General features: G+C 27.1%; 1 protein-coding gene across 1 annotated transcript; it reads right to left on the reverse strand.

The window, feature by feature from the left end:
• Positions 1-1,576: 1,576 nt before the first annotated feature.
• LOC129961853 (2-(3-amino-3-carboxypropyl)histidine synthase subunit 2-like) lies at positions 1,577-21,179 on the reverse strand. Its single transcript, XM_056075448.1, has 7 exons — positions 19,724-21,179; positions 15,673-15,827; positions 14,319-14,431; positions 10,703-10,923; positions 9,690-10,346; positions 3,085-3,264; positions 1,577-1,784 (listed from the first exon to the last, which is right to left on the reverse strand). The coding sequence occupies exons 1-7, from the start codon at positions 21,021-21,023 to the stop codon at positions 1,663-1,665; spliced, it is 2,748 nt and encodes a 915-aa protein (XP_055931423.1). The 5' UTR covers positions 21,024-21,179; the 3' UTR covers positions 1,577-1,662.
• Between the last annotated feature and the right edge of the window lie 3,276 nt (positions 21,180-24,455).

Here is a 24,455-nt window from a genome sequence, read left to right on the forward strand (position 1 = left end):
GCGTTACACTTTAATATCATTAATAAAATTCTTTGAGTTGTAATTTACGAATACGTAATCGGTTTTTGCGTAATATTTTTTATTCGAAAGTTATGAGGTACGGAAACCCCGACAATAATTAATGAACACCCTGTACATAACACGGAATGAAAAAGATAAGTTGAAATCTAGTTTAGTATGCCCCTTCACCTCACCAGATATGTCAACAATGCCATGCCAAGTTTTTATTCGAAAGTTATGAGGTACGGAAACCCCGACAATAATTAATGAACACCCTGTACATAACACGGAATGAAAAAGATAAGTTGAAATCTAGTTTAGTATGCCCCTTCACCTCACCAGATATGTCAACAATGCCATGCCAAGTCACAAAAGTCAAAATGGCTGATAATAACTATTTTACAACATTGTTTATTTGGTCAGCTATATTGATTGACGACTTAGCATTGTTGGCTTCTTTGGAGAGATGAAGGGTTACCTTTATAATTTGCTTTTAACTCCATCTGACCACCAACATTTCTATTTTTTATAGCTATCACAATATAAGTTTAAAAATGGGCAATGTTTCCAATTAGAAATATCATAAAAATTATATGAAATTTTCTTTTCTTTATACTTTAATGTCTAATATTTTTTATGCTTGAGAATTGGAAGATAAAATGCTCAAAAAGTAATTGGCCAGTAAAAAGTAAATAAAATTCAAAATTAAAGTACTTCCTTATATTTGTTTATATATGCAAACTGAATTTAATGTAAATTAATTTTGAATATAAGAATAAAAAATCCATTCAATCAGTTGTAAATAATAATTCCGAAAGAAGCATATTAGAAGTTTAATTTCATTATTTCTATTAAAAACATAAACAGATTGTAAGACAACTGACTTCCACAAAATGCATTATGAACAGGATTAATTCTGATGTAGTCTGCTGAAGTTTTTCATTTTATAAGGAATGCATTTTACAGTAACCATATTGCAATTTCAACTGAATTCTGTAATAAACATTCCTTTTGAAAATCTTATTCATTTCATTTTTTTTTTCTCCAACAAGTACTGCAGTATTAAATTCAATCTGTGCACTTAGGAATTTCAAAGTTGAAATATTATACTTAATTCATTACTAGCAATTCGTTGTTAACCTGAAATCATAAAAGAAAAAAAAATTACCTTTATCTAACTGATGTTAGATAAGTTTATTTGTGAAAATAATTGTTTGGATTTCAGCTTTAAAAAAAATTAATGTATAAATGAATTTGGAAAGAAGTAACTTCTGTGTCTCAGGTGAAAAATTCATTAGATTTAAATTTCTATTCTTTGGAGGATTCATAACAATTATTTTTCTTAATTCTTAATTTTGATTTATGTGGTTTACTTTAAGGAATTCTTAATTGTATTAATCAAGGTCAGTTGCACAGTTGTCCTAGAGAGGAATCCCTTCACTTAAAAAGAAATTATTGCTGCAATTCCACAAAGAGCAAAGAAAGTAATAAAGCAATATAGATGAAATATCAAGAAATAAAGTAAGTTTAAATATTATTCTGCATGTATCAAATATAATACTTATAAATAAAATAATTTATTACATTGTAAAAATATATTTATTTTACAAGATGAAAGTTTTTCTTGAATCTTATTTCTTATTTTACATGTAAGAATTGTCATCACAATTTTTCATCTTCATATTTAGATGCTATACCTTTTTGTCCTTCTTCTATTTCAGCAACTGGTGTTTCACCAAGATGTTGTTCCAATCCTTTCCAACTTTTCTGTGTTAAGAATTCACCTGGCAAAAACAATTAATTAAAAATTTTTTACATGAATTCATAGATTAGAATGACAGAGATGTTTATCAACAAAACAATCAAGTAAAAAAAAATCAACAAAATATGCAAACATTTTTAAACCTAAAAGTATTTAATACCAACTTTTTTTCTACATAAGCAGATTTTAGATTTATATAAAGCTCTCATATATTATGAAGATGATGAATTGTATATAGTTCTGAAAAAAAAGTATAACATCAGATGAAAAATAAAATACAGAAACAACTATAGTTTCAAACTATGAAAACATTTTACTATTGTTTGCGAATGTTATTGAATAATAAACTAAGATCTATATCAGTAAGACTACAGATTAATGTCTGCTTTCAAGTCAAGCACGACAAAATCGTACCAAAAATTTGGCAAAATCGTCAAAAGTTCGTCATCTTGGAATATTACAAGAAATAGTTAACAAACGTATTTTAGTGTTACAATAATAAAGAAATAAAAAAAGTACTTGGTTAAAAACTGCCATCCCAAAAATCAGCTCTGGTGAATAGGTAATATTTTAATGTCAGATCTCTATCTGCCAAGAAACCGATATACTTCTGAATTATGCACAAATTTATCCAAAATCAGAGGATGGCAACATGAAAATAAATAAAGCAAAAAACAAATTAAAGATAAGCCAATCGCCAATTTTCTAAAGAATTTAAAATAAATACTCTGTTTTCTGGATTTCTGATACAGATTCAGTATGATGCCTCACAGCCACGGGTTGAATACAGCAGTTTCTCCATTCCATAGTGACTTATGCAATGCTGGATTTTGATCTTTTCCGTGAAAACTGCTGACAATAAACAAGCACAACTGATATATTCCTCGTCCAGACCTTCTGTAATACAGCGAAAAGAAAATTCCACTTCTTGAAACTCAGCAGCATGGCTTTGTTCAAACTCAGTAAGCTGCTGTTATTGAATTTTTTACTTTCATAAAGATATTTTGGAAATCATTATCTATCCTCACAATGTTACTTCCAATGTAAAAGATAAATAACGCCCATGAAGTTTAAATTGCATATTCAAAGTAAACGTGATTTCAATGCTCATAGTGGCGTTGCTAATACCAAATCTGAATAGATATCATTTTTCAGACATGCAAACATGACTACCGAATTTTGTTTACCTAGCACAATTCCTTGGTACTGGGGTTTTATTTTCCAACAGGGAATTTGAAAATGATTATTGGAGTGAATTTTGTATTTTAATTCATAAAGCAAATAAAGGGACTGATAAAAAAATAGTATATTTATGAACAAACCTGCAGCATTTGAATGAATAGCGGATAACTTCATATCGTTTCTTGTGACTAGAGAAGTAGCTGAATCATCATTAACTTCATTTGAGGTAGGTGCTCCTATACGACGAATTTTCCCAGTAACTAACGATACATCGCTTTCTATTTCAGTATTTTTTTCAGAAGGAATATAACTTGCGGCTCCTACAATTAAAGAATTAATTTTTGTAATAATATATACACAAAAGAAAACATATCTCAAATGGCGGTATGCCCATCGGAATTTCAACACTTTCAGCATTTATTTCAAAACCTTATTTATAAGTTTATTTTGTAATATTTCCAGGTTTCTTTCACCATGTTGCTAGCTGAAACATCAAGCAAATGCATATTAAGCCATTTGCAATTGTAATAAAGATATGAAAGCCCATTAACACTTTACAATATTACCATATCTAGAATTTAAAAGAATAAGACACAGCACTGAAAAACTTAAATCAGTGCTCATGGTAAAGCATGGCATAAAGGCAAAAAATAATGTTTCTAAATGAAACTCCTCTCCAATTACAAAGGAAATCACAATTTCGTATTACGTGCCCACTTTTAATATATTTTAAAATTATATTGGTGTATATTTAAACTATAAAAATACAGTTTTACCAGACATGAAATAATATTCTTGAATGAGTTTTTAAGACAATGAATCTCAACTGTATACGTTTTATGAACCATTAATCAGATGATGCTTCTGTATCAGAGAAACAAATTATAAACAAATGTAAATAAAAAGAAAGTAACTTGTCTTATATATAAATAAAAAAATAAGATAAAATGCATGCCATGTTACTCCATCAAGATCATCCAAGAATTATTTAATACAACCTGGGAAAAATATTGCAAACTTGATTTACATCTTTCAGAAACGCACTTCGTTTATTTTTGCTATTGTAAATAGAGCTGATTCATTTATAAACACATTTGGAACTATAGCTGACATCTTCTATCTTTATTAAATACTAGCTGGATTGCCGGGCATATTAATTGTTTTTAATTACAGTCAAGTCTCAAAGGCAAAACTTCATGTCGGTGATTCTATCAACCAACTACACCACAGCATCGCATGCCATTGCTTTGTTAGACGCATTTAAGTCATGTTATCTTCGTACAGTTACATATGAACTTTTATAATATCAATATACAAATTTTTTTTAATGAAAACCAGTCCCATGACATTATAGTGCTATTAAAACTCTTTATTGGGTTCACCTATTTTTCATTTTTTAATTCATTAGGGAAGTTATATAGATATTAAACAGAATCTTTCTTTCTCAGCTTTTAACAATAAATGAAAATCAAAAGAATATCTGATGAAACAATGAAAATGATGTAAATTTCTTGGCAATAATATAATATGTTATTGAAAATTAAGCCTTTTTTAAGCATTTTTTTTTTTAAAATTGCCACAATCCAGGAAAAATTAGCATTATTCTTAAATAGGTATCTAAAAGACAATCTTCAAAATTTAAAATGGAATAAAAATCATTTTTGTGCAATAATATTTTCAAGAGTTATGTCAAAATTTGGTTTAATTTTTAATTAATTAATTAAATTTCAAAAAATTGCTCTGAGGTGCACATTCCCAACCTCTAAAATATATCTGGGTCAAGTTTGGTAGCCCTAGGCCAGCTGGTCAGGTCTGAAGTGCACCAACATATATATTCATTTTGATTATTAGTAGAGAGTAAACATATCATTTTATTGATAAACTACCAAAGAAGGGGGGAAGGAGGGGGGGGGGGGGGTACAAAAGAAATAGCTTCATAAGAAACCACAGTTCCTGAAAGTCTTAAACAAACTTAAGGTTTACAAAATTGAAGTGAATAACAATTTTTCCAAAATTTAGATGCTAAGAAATCATTTATCTGGAATAGTTAGAAACCGACATTCTTAAAATTAATTCAGATTAGATAATTATGATTAACTATGAATTTGACATACTGCATCCATTGCTAAATGCATTTTTCAGGAATATTAGATCAATAAAATTTTCATGCTACTCAGATTAAGTATCTCCTATCTGCATTCATTTAAGATGAGATGAATTTAGATTGTATAATTTTATTTAATGAAATCCAAAAAAGCGAATAAAAACAGTTAAAACAGAGGGGGAAAAACAAAAACATGTATAGTAACAATTATAGCCATAGCTGATTTTTTTATTGTTAATAAAATTATATTTAAGCATCTGCCTTTATAAGTATCAACAAAATTACAACTAAATGTTTGCTTTTATCAGTATTAACAAAATTGGCTGAATGATGATGATTGTTATAGTGATGGTGATGATTACATGGTGCCATTTCTCAGTTAAGATCCAACAGTGATTAGTCATCAATTCTCCAGTTTTATCTAATTTACATTGATACATGTTATTATCGAAAAACATTATTACAAGATAATATCATTATTTCAGAACAGAAATGTTCTCACATTCAGAAGGGAGGAGAGAAAAGATAGAAAATTTTATCCACTTTAGAGGTGAAAGTTTGCATCTTACCAAACAAATACTTTAATAGTGAATGGTTGTGAATTGGGAGTTGCCAGCATATTTTGGATGGATGAATGGTCAGAATTTTATAAGCATCTATTATTATATATTTAGAATACCCATTTATAATACTAACAGCTCATATTTACATATATATACATTAGATATAATTAGGAGTTGATACACCACCGTATTTGATCATTTGATAAAATTCTATAATTGTTATTTTAATGTTGTCAACTCTAAAATATGAAATAAAACAAAGATTATAGATAGTTCTAGATATTCAATCCATTTTTTAGAAGAATACAATAAAAGATAATATTATTTCAGAACAGAAATGTTCTCATATTCTGGAGAAGAGAATAGATAATAAATTTTACCCATTGTAGATTTCAAAGTTGGTGACTTACCAAACAAGTACTTTCTTTCTAATTTACAAACACCACACATTGTGATGCATAATATAATTTTTGACTGGTTTTATTTTTAATTGAAAACTATAAGCTTACATTATATATAATATTTGCTGCTGTACCAAATACAATAGAAAAAGCTTGGGAAAGTAATGATAGAGTACCAGGGATAAAAGCTTAAAAAAATTTTAAAAATTAATAAGTAATTATGAATTTGTAATTATAAAAGATTAATTAATATATAAAATTTCAACAAAAATCAAATTATTTTTATCATATTATAACAGATCTTATAGAATTTTTCTTTAAAACAAATTTGGGTTTTGACCCAATAGTTTTAATTTGCATAACTTTAATTGAGACCATTCTTTAACAACAAAATTATCACTGCATCTTTGAAAGAAAAGAGCCACATTAACTAACCAAAATGCTCATTTGAATATAGCTGAAAACAAATTCAGAGCACTAAATAATCTTTCACAAGATATTAAGATAAAAACGATATTAGGAGAAATAGGAATAATTTTAGAAATTGCATGTGGAACATTTTATAATTTGAAGGCTACTTTTGAAATATCTACAAAATTCAAGATTATTTACAGAATTTAGAAATATTTTCAATTCAATGTATAAGCATTTTTATTCATCTGGGAAAATTTCTGAATACAATTTCAAGTCAAGTTTATTAATTCACTCGAACTATTATTTTTCTTGCCTGGAAATAACAAAAAGAAAAAAAAAAAAAAAAAAAAAAATCAAACAATGAAGATCTAGAATAAATTTGTTTGTATTATAGTCAGCATTCTTAAAATTTTCTCACTATTTTACTGATAAATTTCATCTAAATGCATTCAGTGTACAAAGGTTATAAAGTTTTTTTAAAACTAGAATATCAATGTGCATGTTTTCAAAGAAACTCATAAAAACTGATCAGTATGATTTTATTAATAACATTAATATAGTTACCAAAGACAACAGTATTAATAAGATTAATTTAATCATATCAATCAACTTTGATGAACTGCTCTTACCAAAAAAGCACATAAAAAAGTATAATTACAATAATATAAGTAAAAGATTCATAAGTAATTGTTTATCTATACTTCAAAGTGAAGAAATTGTCAAGTTGATGATGAAAATTGGGGGGGGGGGGGAATCTGTTTAGTTGTTGATGGTTCAGTTAAAGTTTTATTTTGCAATATATTTTATATAATATTTTGAAATAATTTTTATTAAATGCTAAAAATTATTAATGATATATTAAAAAAAAACTTCTTTAATTTTTTTCACTCGGTGTTTGTTCTTTTGATAAAATTACAATTCAATGCAATAGTTTTCAATTTAATTGTTGTTGTTTTTAGAATTATAATCATTAGGCAATTAATCCCATTTATTATGCGATCCCATATATACTGACTAGAGAGAATTGATAGATATGTGTAGGTTTGAGACGCGTGAGGATAGAACTTGGGACCTTTGGGTTAGCAGTACAGTAACATTCCGATTTTGCTAAAACAGCTGTTCGGGCAGAAGCGCTGTTACAGGGTTATATGCGATTCACCACAGTACTCTCCCTCCAGTGAGGCGAAGGGGAGACAAACGATATGGCGTTGAGTGGTGATGTATTGAGTAGTAGCTGTTGTCTTAATGGGCCGTACCCTTATTTGAGTAGCACCAAGCATTATGGCGAGAGTTTGTGGGTGCTAATGCACCAAGTGTGTCTGGCGGCTTTGGGGTTGCTGCGTCACGTGAGTCTGACGACTTTGCTGTGCCAAGTGAGTCTGGCGACTATAGTTGCGGGTAGATGTCGCCACAACAGCTGTACATAGGTTGAAGGTTCAGTGTCCAAGGTCCCCAATGTGCAGGTTTGGGACGAGTGAGGATAGAACCTGGGACCTTAAGGTTAGCAGTCCAGTAACATTCCGATTTTGCTAAAACAGCTGTTCGAGCAGAAGTGCTGTTACTGGCTTATATGCGATTCACCACAGATATTTAAAATAGTACTATGAACTATGAGTAAATAAAGAATCTAAAAGTAAACAGACAATGCTGAACAAATACCAGAATTGCATTCAGAGTGGCATCTTGATGGTAACTAGTGTCCTGGATATGATATGATTTTGTCTCACCCAATGACAATCGGTGATTAAACAAGTAAAAAAGACATCTGGGTGATGGGATCCTTTTTCCACCTCCCATATTTATTTAGAAAAGTAACATAAGTACATTAAAATTTTGCCTTATAGGTATTCCTTAAAACCAGTGGATCTATACACCTTTTATCCATTGGTCGATAAACCAAATCATTGTACACATATATGTTTATATTTTTATGAACTGATTATATGAATACACATATATAAACTGATATTTTCCTACAGAATAAACATAGCTGCCTTTAAAGCAAGCAACAATTTTTTCTTTTGATAACTAAATTACTTCAACAAAATGTCAAAAGAAAATATTAACTTCAGAAATTAATTTCTATTACTTTTTTTTCTTTCTTTTTTTCACAATAATTATATTTTCTCAAATGTTCTTTTTATGCAGAATAAAATATCACATTTGCTTATCCCTTCAAATATTGCTAACTGATTACTTTATCTCAGGTCAAAAAAAGAATAGAGAAGTATATGATGGGGGATCATACCAACTCTTTACCATATTCTAGTTTCAAAATAAATTTAACACATTTTAATGATTTTAAAGAATGTTTAAGGAAGAAATTTTTTAAAAAAGTATTTCAATGTTTTTATTTTAAAAATGAAATTTTTCTTTAAATCTGAAGAATTTAAAGAACATTTTTTAATAATACGCATTTGTATTATATTGAATACATATTGCAATTACATTTGTTAACGCAAAGTAAATGTATTAGTATCATGAATATTATAGGTTTAATAAATAACTATATTGAATTTTATTTATAATTTCAAATTAATTAGAATTATATTTCATAAGGACATTTCAGTGCATTAAATTAGTAAAACAAGTATTAACAATTACAAATTATATGCCCTCCATTTTATTCGATAATTTACAGCTTTTTTTTTTTTTTTGAAATTATAATTCATTTTCAAACTGAAAATAAATTTAAATATGAAATGAGATAAAAAATTTTTACTAACAAATTGTTGTTAATTTGAAACTGAAGTAAACATTCAGTATTATATAAAATTTTACTTAGATTAATTGATTTTCTTATGCAAACAATTCAATTATAAATTGGTCCATTGCAAATTTAAATTGTTCATACTTTTAAAAACAGTTTTATAAATATCTTTAAAATGATTTATCAGATCTTAAAAAAAATCTTTATTAATTAATATAAAAACTAACACAACTACAACAAAATGTAATAAATACATGATTATGCATATTCAACATTCACCTGAAAATATTTCATTAGTAGAAAAAATAATTTATAAACTAAACTATTAATTTATATATTTAATTAACTAAATTAATTGGCATAATTTCACAATTTAGAGAAAAAGTTGAGTCTCAATTCCATAATAATTTTTTTTTCTACCCAATAGCAACAAAAGCCCCCTATCAACTCTATTAAGAAGCAGTAATAATTTCATTGTGGTGTGAAATAAAAGGGGGAAAAAACTATTATATAAAAGTTAAACTTATACCTTAATCAATAGGGAAATTCTTACCTGGAAGTAATTCAGCAAAATCTGCAATATAATCTCCAGTCCATTTTCGGGCTTGATTTAGTGCAATTTCGAGTTCATAAGGTGTAATTATTGGTTGATAAAAGTCTCTACTTTCAATTAAAGATGACTCAACACAAGCAATATTAACAAATATTTCAATTTCAGCAAAATTTGCCAATTTTGCACTGTTTAATTTGCCAACAACGAGAGTATACGACTTTTTGCCAGCCTGTTTTATTAATTCCTTTAAATGTTTGATGATTGACATATATTCTGACACTCCAACAGTTCCAACCAGAATACCAATAATATTGGCATCCTTGGCTTTTTCAATATAATAATACCGTCTCTTTAGATGTTTGTTGACATCTAATGTTTCAACTTGTGCAAGCTTCAGGACAGGATTATATGAGTAAAACAGACAATTCTTCAGTGTTAACATGAAATTTGTAAGTGTCACAGGTCTTGAGCCAACATAAAAAACTTTATAATCATTTAATGATAATTCAGAAGGAATCAGAAAATGTCTGTGTAATTTTGTAATGACAGCTTTTCCATTTACTTCTGAATCACTTGAGATAGTTGAATTCTCACCAGGAATTTCCAATCGAGACACAACCAGGTTATCATATTCCTTTAATCTATCTGTTAGAGTATCTGAAAACAGGCATTAAATAACATTTATAATAAATTTTACTTAAATGTACTGTAAAATACAGTTTTCACTAAGCATGATCTATAAAATAAATATGCATGAAATAACTTTTAAGTTTTACATAGTATAAAATAAAATTTTCTTTTTTTAGCAACTGATGATATTTAGGATTATCTAATATATATATGTATATGTATACTATTGATATATATATGTATATTTAATATATATATATATATATATATATATATATATATATATATATATATACACACTCATACACTTTAATCTAAATATGTATTTAAAATAGTTTTATAGTATAAATTTTTTTAAAGCTTTTGAAGCAAGGTGTCCTTACCTATAGCATATGAATACATCACTTCATAAAGTAAAATTACAGAACTTTTCTTATCAGAAAAGATCTTTTCGAAAGCATTTGTAACATCTTCAATATCAATATCCTTTTTACCAAACACATATAAAACCGGTAAACGCTTTGTAGGACTTAAACAGGAATGACCAAAGTGAATAATAGCATCAGCTAATACATGTTCAGCAGATATTTCATCAACACAACAACTGAAATGAAAAAAAGAAGGATAATATATTAAACATTTTAAATTTGTCTCTTAAATTTTTTAAAAAGTATATTCACTCAAGTTCTTCTGTCTGTGCTCTTGTTAATTAAAGTTTTATAGAGAAAATCATTCTAAGGATCTAAAGATTCCAAATTTAGTTTGAATATATTTAAAGAATGAAAATGTAAACATTTTTGTGAAATTTTAAATATACAATAAATTTTAAAAAATTAATTATGAAATCTCTTGAACATAATTTCAAAAAATACTACAGTTAAAAAAAATTAAAATCTTAAAATTCAAGAAAATTATTTTTTAACTATAGCAAATTAATTGCTATAAAAATTTAAACATATCTAATTTTAATTAATGTAAAAGATTTTTTCGAATATACTTTTCATCAATGCAATCAACTTAAATATTTTTCATTGCTATTACAAACATTTTATTTTGTACTTTTCTTCTATTTCTGATGATCAAAGTATGAAGATTCAACTTATTTTTCCATACTGAATAGGTTTTTGAGTAAAACATGCTTTTAATCAAACTTTTAATTTCTGAATTCTGTGCTAATTACAGTTAAGATTTAAGTTCAAAAATAAACAATGATGTTTAAATACTGTCAATTTTTACACACAGTTGCTGTTTCTTGAAATCTACTTCGAAATATAAAAATATATCATTGCGTTTTTAAGCTTTAAGTTTTGATTTCTTACTGCAGTGCAATAATTTTTTTTAATTGAATAATCATCTGAGATATTATAAAAATTACGAACCATATTCAATAGCAGACAAAAAACTTCAACACTGAATGATTCTATTTTCTATCCTTGTATATATCTTTTGATTCAGCAAAGTTATGTTATCGAATTAGTTAAAGTTAGTTATCTCTCATCTGAAATTTAAATTTTAGGTGAGATTACAAAAAAATTAGAATGCACAGCACTGAACAGTGCAAGGCCTCTAATATACATTAGTACAAGTTAAATATCTGTCAGCCTAAAATTCAAAAATACTTTGCCATTGAGGATGTTGAAATAAAATTACATATAAATTATTTAATTGAAATTTTTCATAGCTATTATTCCAGACAAATAAGTTGGAATATTAGCTTGTTTGCCTGTAACTAAAGGTGAATATGACAGAAATTTGTGTAACTATATGCACTTATCAAGGAAAATTATCTTAGTAATTCCAAGTAAACCTAAGAAACTGAAGGACGAGAATTCACTTGATTTCTTGGGGTTAATTCCTTTTTTTTTATGCATAATAAAATAAATCTTTATACTAAAAACATATCATCAAATAGTTAATTACATATTCTGTTTTGAAGATACATGAAATCCATTTTTGAGAGGAAACTTAAAAATAAATTTCACTGTATATTTTCAATAAGAAAAACCCTTGACAGAATCCCATGGCCAAATGCCATCAATGGTTGCCTGCCCCTTTTTCCGTTTAAAAAACACAGTGAAATAAAACTTTGACAGAGATCAAGGCTCAATAATTAAACTGATTTTGCTATTTTGAAGTCATAGAATCAAATCAGAATGCTCTCTATTTATTGTGCAAGTACAATGCTGCAGCAAATTTAGACTTCGTGGCATCTTAATGATTTGTCAACTGAATTTAGCCCCCACTGCTTGTTTGGGAAATGAGACATCTTGAGGCTTGAAGAAACTTAGTTTTCAAAATACAGGGAAATTTCCAGAAATTCCTGTCACACTATCTATAAAAGAGACAACTACTCTGGAGTTTAAGTGGAAGGTATTAAGATTTCAGAAATTGCCAAAGTACTGAATGCAATAAAGCCAGTGAGCATTTTAATATCTGGAATTAAAGTTATTATATATTTATAGCCTGTTTTATTGAGATTGAATCTTATAGGCATACTTTTTTTTAACATTTGAACTTATGACTTTTAACTGTAAATTACATTATCTTAACCTGCACAACCTATTTATTCAAAGAATCAGATGAACTGCAACACTCATATATCAATGCTTCCCCTGACCTATAGAAATGCTCAGAAAGAAGCAAATGGCTGTACTCTTTCAGAAACTGTTATCAGCAGAATCCTTTGCCTGCCATGTGACTTTTTGTTCAGAAACTAAACTTCTCACAAACAAATTTGAGGAAAATAAACATGATTTGAAGTATATCTAAAAAGTATACATTAATTTGTCTGAGAATGGATAAATCAAATGAGTGTTTGATTGAAAAGACACAATGCAACTGATGAAGCAGTGCTATAAATGAGACTGTTTTTGATTTTGGAACTCAATCCGACACTAAGGTCTGAGTCCAAAGTTACAACCTGGCGAAGTCCCATTACAAAGCCTTAAATCATACATGATGCCAAACTGGCTCCATTCTAGGGAGATGCATCCTCAGCTGTATCATGAAATGGCTTCAAAGAAGAGAGAAGTGTTTTGATTTGATGATAAAAATTCTTGTTTGAAAAAGATGAAATCCCAACACAAGTCGATTCTCAAGATAAGAGGAAATTTCTAAAAATTTTAATTCTTCATGTTGCTAGAGATTAAAAGGCAGACAATCCTTTAGAAATTTTGTTCAGACTCAGGAATTAAAAATAGCAAAATATTAGTGAGCTACGCAATTTCTACTGTTTATGCACTTATATAATTATAACTTATGCTCTATTGTGAATGAATTTTGATTTTTATGAGCATGTTTCTTCAAATATCTGAATTTGTGATTTTTTATTGTAAATTAAAAAAAAAAATTTGTAGCACATTTCTCAAATAATGCAAGAAATAACTTTAAAAATTATTATACTTTATAAGAATCAAGCAACAAAGAAAAAATTAACTTTTTTAAACAATCAAATGAAACTGGATGTTTTAAATTTAGAATAAATAAAATATGTAAGAAGATTAAGAATCTTTTTTAGAACTTCTTAAAGTGTCACATACAATTTGATATAATACCATTATTTAATAACAAATTATATAAAAAAACCCATCAACATAAAATTAGAAAAAAAAAGATTTATTAAAAAACAATAAATAATTTAAAATTATAAAAATAATGTGAAAAATTTATTATTTATATAAGAAACTAAATTTCTTTGTTCTGTAAAATAAGGCCAGTTACTCTAAAAGTTTACTGGTGTGCCATGAACAAAAACCACTTAAAGATAAATAATCATATTCATTTGTTTATCACAGCACCATAATCTTCCCTACTACATCTCCACAAGGGGGAGGGATTCCTTTTTTTCATACTGTTGCATATTTTGCCAACTTTAATAACAGCAACATCATTTTAGTAAATTGATCAGATATTATAATTAAAAATTATTCAAAATAAATTTATTAATTATAATTATTTTCTGGACAAGTTTTAAAAAAGTTGCATTTTAAGAAAACTAACCTCCCATAAGATGTGTCACCAAGTACAAACACTTGTTTTCCAGTCATTTCGCCAAGTGTTAAAGAAACAGTCATAGCATCACCCAGCATGCTATCAGGAAATTGCAAAGCAATCTGTAAAGCATAAAATTTAATATAACAGAATAATTTATAATCCGAAATACAAAAAGTAGAATGTAGCTATAATTAGTCGATAAAAATAACAATTGTATAACAAATATGGAAAAAAAAAAAAATGATTTTATTTTTCTGGTCTTGAATATAATTTAAGCCCTTCAATTTATATTACTGAAGCTGAAAAAAGTATTCTATACTATTATTTGCATAAAGTAGGCAGGCATTATCCAAGAAACTATTCAATATTTTTATCTTTCTGTTCTTAAACTTTAAAGTGTTATTTTTTATAATGTATTTGGTAATCTCTAAAATTTAAATTTTAGAGATATTTGAAATCGATTATGCTTAAAGGTATCCAGCTAAAGAATTTTAAATTGTAGTTTCCAAACCAAATACTGTTACTTTTGCAAGGTAAAATATAAAGGAATAGCAACAATAAACTAAGTCAAATGATTTTTTTAAAAAAAATCTGTCAATACACTTTGAAATCACACTGAAAACATCAATACTTACAACTTCATATATATCCAAAATCAATCAGTAAAAATATAAAGCAAAAAAAAAAAATCATCTATTAGTGTATAAGTTTAAGCTTCATAGATAGTTAGCGGTCAAATCAAATCGAATCAAGTGGTCTAATCAAATCGAACAGCAAAGGAAAACAGTGGCACATTGCCATTTTCATCCTAATTTCTTAGCAAATTATAGAAACAATTTTAAATGAATTTCACAGCCCAATTCACCCCTTGCCATTCACAGCAGCTTTCATCCATACAAGAGAAAGACTTAAAAAAAATAAATATATACAAATAGTAAATATTTTTAAAATGATAAATTTATACAGAAAATGATGAAATTCTTGAAAAAATTTATAACCTTTGAAAAATAATTTTGCAACATCCTTTTTTTTTTCTTCCTTTGTGGATGTTCTAATCAATAGTTAAGAGATTTTGCAAAATAATTTGGAATAAGATTCAAAAAATAATAAAACCGGACAAAAAAATTCATAAGGTATTATCATTAGAGAAAGAATAATTTCTGTAAGTTGATGCTTGTGAAAACTGATTTATTTGATAATAACCCTAAAAATTTTGTATGAAAACCAGTGAAAACAGCAGAATTTTATTTAGCATAATGAAACATAATTTATTAAATTATTAATATAAATTTAATTAAATATCTTAAGATTAGTCAATTATAAAAATTTATATACCAAAAAATTTTAAAATGCATATTACTTTTGAAAAATCATGATCTTTTATCCATTTGACACATTTATCAATTTCATACATTTCTTCAACAGAAATCGATTCACTTCTTCTTTCATCGTTAGCTATATCAACTCTGCGATTAATGGCTTCAGAATCGTCACTACTAAATGCAACAGCCATCCCTGCAGAATTAATTAAAATTTATAAAATTACAATAAAATAAGGTACATATTTATAAGCATAGATAAATTAATGAATGTCATTTTGTAATAAAAAAACAAGGTATTTGTGTATTAATTGCATGCCAGTGAATAATTATCAATAACAGGCTAATTGATGTTGATTATGTTCACCAATGACAAACAGTAAAAACCACAAATTCTGCCAATGGTATGTGGTTAATGTACAAGAATATAAAAAAGGAAATATATCAAGACATTATTCAAACATTGAGCACAATAATATTCTAAAAACATGCTCCATTTATATTAGGAAAAATTAATATACATTTTTTTATATAAAATCTTATTTAATAAGACGCTTTTCACAGAAAGCTTAGGAGAATATCACCATTTACAACAAAAAAAAAAGATATCATATAAATATATATATCTTTTACTCAGAAAATATTTTTTCAAACCACCTTCCATATCTAGGTATAAACCAACATTTGTTATTTAAGTATTGATAAAAAATTAACAAAGAATAAAATAAGCAAAATTATTTATGTACTCAAGCTTTTTTGTTTGATTTTTTTTTCTTAATGAAGCTATTGGCTGACTTATTTACATTCAATATATATATATATATATATATATATATATATATATATATATATATATATATATATATATATATATATATATATATATATATATATATATATATATATATATATATATATATATATATATATGAGGCATTCAAAATGTATCATTTTTGTTTCTTGACTTAACTTACCACAAGACAATAACTTTTGAAATACTTATCTAATTAAATCTCTTTTCGTGGCTTCAAAAAATTATCCGATAGTCAACTTAACCAAGAATTATATAACAGATTTGTAGGGATCTTTCTAGATCAGAGAATTTCAGTTATAAAAGATGAGACTGCAAGATCATAATATGACGTTCCATACACACACACACACACACATATATATATATATATATATATATATATATATATATATATTGGTATTTGTGCATTAACTGTATGCACACAATTAATAGCCATAAAATCTTCAAAGTTGTCAATTTATTATGCTTGCCAATCAGATATGATTAAGCCTAAAGTTTGCCAATGGCATGCAGTTAATAAGCAAATACCATAAAAACAAAAATAAGAAGCACTGCTGTACCAGAATTAGTGACCACTTTTATTTAAAGTATCAGGAAAGCTAGTTAGTAAACCAATATATATAATTAAACAAATATTAACCCATCAGCATATGCACAAGGTCTTTTTTATCCCATCCTTTCTCTTTTATTTAGAAATTCATAAAACTGTACACCTGTTACTTCCTATGCCCTTCATGGGGAGATAGGAAAAGATTAGAATAGAAGAAATCAATCAAATAATGTATTTCTTTTTTCTTTTGCCAAAGGTTTGGAGTCAAATTGACCTTTACAATGCTAATGTTTAACATACGTTTAATGTTACGGCAATAACATCATAAGAATTTGAGCAGCAGAGATCTTGCAAGTGTTCACATTGATACAAAAAATGTCAGCTCAGATTCATCAGATATTGATGAAAATTTGGAAAATGATCACGATACAGAATTAGAAGAAAATGCAGATTCTGAATACTTTAAAATATCTGACCAAAAATATCTCCTTGTTTGTGAAAAAAGTAGCGAAATCTTAAATAAAATGCATTATCTTATAATATGAATAAACTGTCAAGAAATTTAGGTTAAAATTTTTATCTCAATAAGAAATGATAACAGTGTTTTGTTTGTTTAAACTTATTTTTTCAAAATTACAAATGTCAATAATATTTAAAATATAAGATTTCTTATTCTTTCAATATTTTTAACAGAAATAAAAACTATGTATTTAAAAAAATTAATATAATTCAATTAAATTAATAAATTATTAATATTAAAAGTTTTAAAATAAAAGAATTTGGAAAAATTAAATATAGAAAAGGTATGGAACAAAAGGATTAAATTCAATTTTGGTTTTTCTTATGACAAATCATATTTTATTTTTATAAAAATAGCCAATAAGATAAGGAGTAAGTGCCTGACAATTCGGGGTCAAAATGACGCAGTGCCTATGCTAATGTTAAAAAAAATTTATGTGTGCGTACAATGAAGGATTAATGTAATCTTAACACATAAACCTTTCAGAAATCAATTATTTTTCTAAATTTGGTGTAAATTAATAATTAACACCAAACAGTCAATTATTTTGGTGGAATAGCTTTCAACTCTGAAAAAAAATGAACTTTTAAAATGAATCAAACATACTTTTTTATATACTTATTCTGTGAATTTTTATAATTTTTTAATAGATTTCCAAGTGCATTTACAAATAAATAAGAATGATGTTGAGTATCAAAATTGACAAAAAACTAGTTAGTCTACATGAAAAGTTAAAAATAAATGATATATTTGTTCAGAATTTAGTTTAAATATCAATATTTTAACAAAACTCTATATTTTAAATTAAAGCTGCTTATATAATTCTATCAGAAGTTTCGGGTCATATAAAAAAATTACAGAATCTTGTATACCAGTAGCGAGATTGCATATAGCTTTCTATGTATTGTTAAGTCTGTGTGTTTTCAAGCTTTTAAATGTACTGAATTGTCACTAGCTACAGAAAAAAAGATTAAAGCCATGTTAAAAAAAAGATACAAAATATAACAATGTCAACTTTTTTTAGGAAGTTCACAGATGGTTGTATAATAATGATAAAAAAAAAAAAAAAAATTAGAGCAGATGTATGATTTTTGATAAGATGTTCAAATGTGAAATAACAGCACAAAGAATATATGATTTTCATTATTTCTCAAAAGCTCTGCATAGGAATGAAGAGTAGGAAAGGTGGAAGATAATCGGATATAGAATAATATCAACTACTTTTTGAAATAAGTGAATAATTGTTTTGAATGCTATGCAAGGTATCATAAATTAATTTTTTTTTCTTTAAACACAGCATTAAGTAGAATTGACATATACAATCTAATCAACCACAAGATCCTTTACAGTTTAACATGGTTGAAGTTTCCTAGCATTAAATCAATGCCTAGCATAAAGAAATTTAAAGAAAAGTCAAATATTTCCATCTGCCAAAATAAGTAATACTGCAGTACTTATTAAGAAAATTAATAATGTACAACAAACTGTGTCTTACTGGTAGATGTATTATCTACTAATAAAATAAATCAACATTTATCTAAGAAGTTTACTTTAAAATGCAAACTGATACTAATTTTCAATATTTACAATTGATTGTTATTAAAGACTAATGATTAAACTATAAACTAAAGAAAAATTGCATTAAATGTTTAAATAAAATACATTCAAACTATAACATTGTAGCTCTGATTTTGCTTCAGTTCACATTAATGATAATTTATGATTTGATTTTTAAACACCTAAAATTTTGTATTAGAATGCAAATTAGATCTGGAAGAAAATTCTCTACATAAACAGATATATGGAATTTCACTAAATTTTCATAAAACAAATAATGGTGTTTGTTTTGAATCATACATATATGTCATATATTTCAAAATTTATTGAACTTATAGACAATACTGCTATAACTTCAAATTTGTATCATATTTAAAAAAATAAACTGATAAGATTGCAAAGTTATAGAATCCAACCGCCATATAATGGCAACTAGCTGAAAAATTCGACTATATGCTGAAGAGGCTCTAAAGTACTGGCTGTAAAATCTGTTTCAATGATATAGTAATAAACAATTAATACAAGTTCTCTAAATTGAACATAGATTAAAATTTTATGTTCATCATGCTCATGCATTTCAAAAATTATACAAAAAAAAAAAAAATTCTCCTACAACATTTTAAATATAATAAGTAAAAGATTATTTCTAACCTTTCACATATGCTAACTCATGAAGTTTTAAAAGATTTATCACATCAACTGAAGAACATTCTTTTTGTTTTTCAGTCCAATCAATAATAGTTTTAAATGCAAGCAACAGTTCATTACTATCAGATGCTTGTTCAAAAGTGTCATTGCAAGAAATTTCCTTGTCATTTGAATATGATATACTGCTTTCATCAGGAACATCTAAAATAACATCACAATTAGGAAAGCAAATATTGTTTTGGCTAGAATGAACACTATCACATTCAGAAGAATTAGCATCATCTTCTTCCAGATAAATATCTGGAGGATTGAAACTGTTGATTTTTTCATTTCCATTATCATTTATAGATAAATGAAGGCCATGACGTGTTTTAAAGTTTTGTAGCCAGCCAACACTAGCTTTAAATTCTGGATCTCCACCAAATTCTTTATTTAGTTCTAATGCTTTATCACAAATTGCTGGACCAGATACAAAATTGCCATGCTCAATACAATCAGAATACCACTTATAAACAGCCCGATCTAAGTCTTTGTTACATGCAGACTTCATGGTCTTTCTTTGGTGTATATTATCACAATTTGGAAAAGAACTCACATAATTCAATAAAGCATCTTGTTTCGTTTTAATATCATTTACAGTAGATTTTCCAATATTATATTCTCTGGCTAAATTTGCAGCCATTTCACCCTTATGAAGTCTAGTTATGATATCAAGTTTATCTTTTAAACTCAACATTACATGTTTTCTCTTCTTTCGAGGCCAAGCCTCTACTGTTGTATCATTTGAGGCAAAAGATGTATTGCAGATATTATCAGAAGAAGATTGTGTGAAATGTTCAGCTGAATAATTTCCATCAACTTGTAAGTCTAATGCATTACCAGAAACTGGCATAATGCCATGACGGTATTTAAAATTTTTCAGCCAGCCATAACTGGCTTTGAAGTCTGAAGAGCCACCTAGCATTTTATTTATTTCTAATGCTTTATTACATATATCTGGACCAGATAAAATTTTCCCTTTTTTTGTATGGGTTAAATACCATTCAAAAACTGCTTGATCAAGCTCTTTATTATATGAAGTTTTCATAGTTTTTCTCATATTCATGTTTTCAGCATTTGCAAAAGATGATACATATTTCAATAAAGAGTCTTTCCTCATTTTTATATCCAGTACACTTGACTTGCCAACATTGTACTCCTTAGCTAAAGCAGTAAGTTTCTCACCTTTATCCAGTCTGTTGACAATTTCTAATTTTTGCTTCAAACTCAGAACAACACGTTTTCTTTTCATACCAGTAGCCATAATAAATGTATATAAAACTTTTAAACTATTTCATTTAATACATGGACTATTAATTAAATTGAATAATAATATGAACACGGGTCGAAGTTCAGCAAATCTCAATGAATAATATTCAACTAATCCTTGAAAAAATTAATATAAAGCTGAAATATTGTTTGGATCCTTTAAAATTAAAAGTAATTTCATATACATTATTTAAAAATAGTTTGCATTCTGTCCATTAACTGTTTTAAATAACATTAATAAAAGAATAAATAAGAAAATAATTCATATTAAAATTTAGGACTTGTTTGAAAAATCTTTAAATGTGTGAATACAATTATGTAGAAAGTAATGCTTATATAGTTACTTTTTAATATCTGTAATTTCTTATGAAAAATTGTTACTTTGAATCAATTTGAGAAATTATTAAAAGTATGATACAAATGGACCTCTTTGACTTGAATGTAAAGAGCATGGGATATACAGCAATAAAGAGGCTCTTAGTTTATAGACCTCCTTGACATGGACCTACCTATCAATTGATTGATTGATTGAAATGAGATGAGGATGGAATATTTGGGCAACAAAGGTTGTTATCCAATAACGACAAAAGAGTTCATTCAATTGAGGAAGGATTGAGGTTTGTTTTTCGGCATATGCTCCTGAACGGGTTCTTAGCTTGTGCTGGGTTAACAAAATCCAAACACGAATATCACAATTCAATAGAGTACCTACCTATCGAGCAATTTGTAAACATGCAGAAAAAAAAATTCTAAAAGATTTAGTTGTATTCTTCCTGTTTTCACACAAAATATAGATACTTTGAATTGAACTTAAAATTTAGCACATGTGCCATCATTATTATTTAGGAAAATGAAGTATAACCTACGTCATTCAAGTTCAAGTTCAATGAAGTAATTTATAACTTCGAAAAACTAAATTTTCGATATTGTTCTCATGGTAATATGAACTGTAAATCTAGAGGGTTATTTTTTCGAGTTCGACACAATATTATTCAAAATTCGCCGTGTGCACGATCAAGCGAGCCTAGTGAACGTTAATTGCACTGATGTTCTTATAATTTGTTCACTATTTAGTGCTTATTTGATCACTATTGTACGAGCCTATTGGGCTAAACTTTGATATACAGTCATGTAGCGTCTTGCGAGGTTGGCAATTTTTCGGTGGTTCTTTTGCTACCGTTACGCTATTGCTGTTCGCGCCACATTCGGCCATTTCGTTAAAATTTGTTAAAACTATTATTGTTAATGACTGCATATCAAAGTTGCTCCCTATATTGCCTTATATAGTATCTAAAATTAAAAAAATACGCCTAAATACCTATACAAAAGGAGAGGGGATGTTTAACTTTTCCTTTTTTCCCGATATATTTTAATTATTCTTTAAACAAGAGTCAATTTTTTCTTTTTCTGACAACTTTATTTGCGGAAGGGGAATTTCAACAAAGGAAGATCTCAGATATCATCTCAGAACTCAGATATCATCCTTTTTTACGAATCATTATTCAACTTTACGGAATCAACTTTAAAATAAATATCTTTTAGGTTTAAAATAAAAAATTAAAAAAAAAAAAAACGAATCATGCCAACATTTCCAATGTGAAATTGGAAAACGGTCATTTGGGTGATCACAGCACTTTAGTGTTCAATTAAAATAACCTCAATTCGTTACAATGGAGAGAAAGAATGTCCATTTCTCTCTCTTCATCTGATCTTAGTAATAATTCAGAAGTATCAGATTGGAAATTATTTTTTTCTATGAGTTAATTTGCAAACATTTGATAAATTATTTTTTATGATTTAGTATTCTACTCAATATTGAATTTACCACATTATGAATTAGTACTATTAAAGGGTAGTGACATAATGAAGTAAGTAGATTCCCTGATGTGATTTCTGCCCCCCTAAATCAATACTGGCTAAAAAGTATGAACAACTCTCACAGTATCATCTTTCTTTCGTCCTTTACATTTAGCTGCAAAAAAAGACTCATTCACCCTCATATTGTTCTGATGGTGCCTAGGATGTCTACATCCTCCCTTTCTTTTTACAGATCTAAAATACTGTTTAATGGCAGCATTAAAAAGAAATTATATTTTGCTGAATGCTATAAAATAAATATCACTTAAGTTTCAACTTCTTTTTTTCAGTTAATTTAAGTAAATCAATAACTCATTTAGATTAATATCTCATAGATTAATTATAGATTCACTCATTAGATTTATAACTCATAGTTGCACGAAGGCCATGTTATGCCAAGCTTAATAATTATTATCACCAAATATTGAAGAACATTGTTAAGATATTCAGAATATCGAACAACATTGTAGAGATATATCATATTGCACCAACATGTTCAAGTAATGGGGATGACAAAAGAATAGATAATACTACTTTCCGTTCTTTTACATCATATGAAAGGGAGGCATAATCCTAAATAATATATTGTGTAATATCAGACTCTCACATGCTCAAATTAAGCTTCTATAGTATGTGATGGTTCAATGGAAACCAAGACTACAAAAGTTTCTGTTCCACTAACATCAGGACTCAAGATATAATTAAAAATATATTTTTAAGATATTGTTTTGATAAATAATGATTTTTCTTTGCCTAATAATTAAAGTTATGAAGTAAGAAACAGGATATTAAAAAAAATAAGAAAAATATTATTTCAAGAGAGAAAAATATGAAAAGGTAAAAAATAAATAACGCAAATAACATTTTAAACAAAGAAAAAAAAAATGAAAGTCAACAGGCTGAATATCCACCTGTAATAGAAAGAGTCTGAATTTATCAATTACTTTAAGAAGAGAGGTAAGTACCAATTAGAACTTGAAATTCTGCAGTATTAAAAGGCTCACTTTTTTTCATTCAGTTCCCTCCAGTTTGAGATGGTCCTTGATTCTCTTACTCATACTATTGTCTCAAGATAAAGTTAATACAAGATTTCAGCTGTATTTGCAATTGATAATCTAATATTCAAGGCAGAAAAATGAAGTATGGCTTAAGCAAGTTCTTCAGCTTAATGCAGGAGACACCAATGGGAATTTACATTTTATATTTACTTTTACACTATTTCTTCACAAGATATGATGTAACAAAGTACAAGATATTATATTAACTTTTAAAATCTAATTAAGTATAAAAAAACTGTTATTGATCTAAATTTATAAGTTAGATAGTGATTAATTTAATGAAAATAAGCCAAACTACTCTTTAAAATTTCTATGCTGAAGAAACCAATAGATTATAATCCATTATAATGTTTATTTTCCAGCCTGAAATAGTGAAAACATTTCAATCATAGTGAAACTGCTTTTAAATATAAAATGGCATATTGCTAAAAGAAGGAAAAACAGCAATCTATTTCGAAGATTTAATTAATTTCTTTGTTTTCTTAATTGTAAAATTATAATACAAAAAGAGA

The sequence above is a fragment of the Argiope bruennichi genome, chromosome 2 (genome assembly GCF_947563725.1).
Source record: "Argiope bruennichi chromosome 2, qqArgBrue1.1, whole genome shotgun sequence".
NCBI classification, from domain to species: Eukaryota; Metazoa; Arthropoda; class Arachnida; order Araneae; family Araneidae; genus Argiope; species Argiope bruennichi.

Coding starts and splice junctions, on each gene's coding strand:
- LOC129961853 (XM_056075448.1), bottom strand. CDS start 21,023: ATGGCTACTGGTATGAAAAGAAAACGTGTTGTTCTGAGTTTGAAGCAA. Junction 14,432..15,672: donor AAGATCATGATTTTTCAAAA/GTAATATGCATT, acceptor TATGCTTTACAG/ATTGCTTTGCAATTTCCTGA. Junction 10,347..10,702: donor GATGTATTCATATGCTATAG/GTAAGGACACCT, acceptor GCCTGTTTTCAG/ATACTCTAACAGATAGATTA.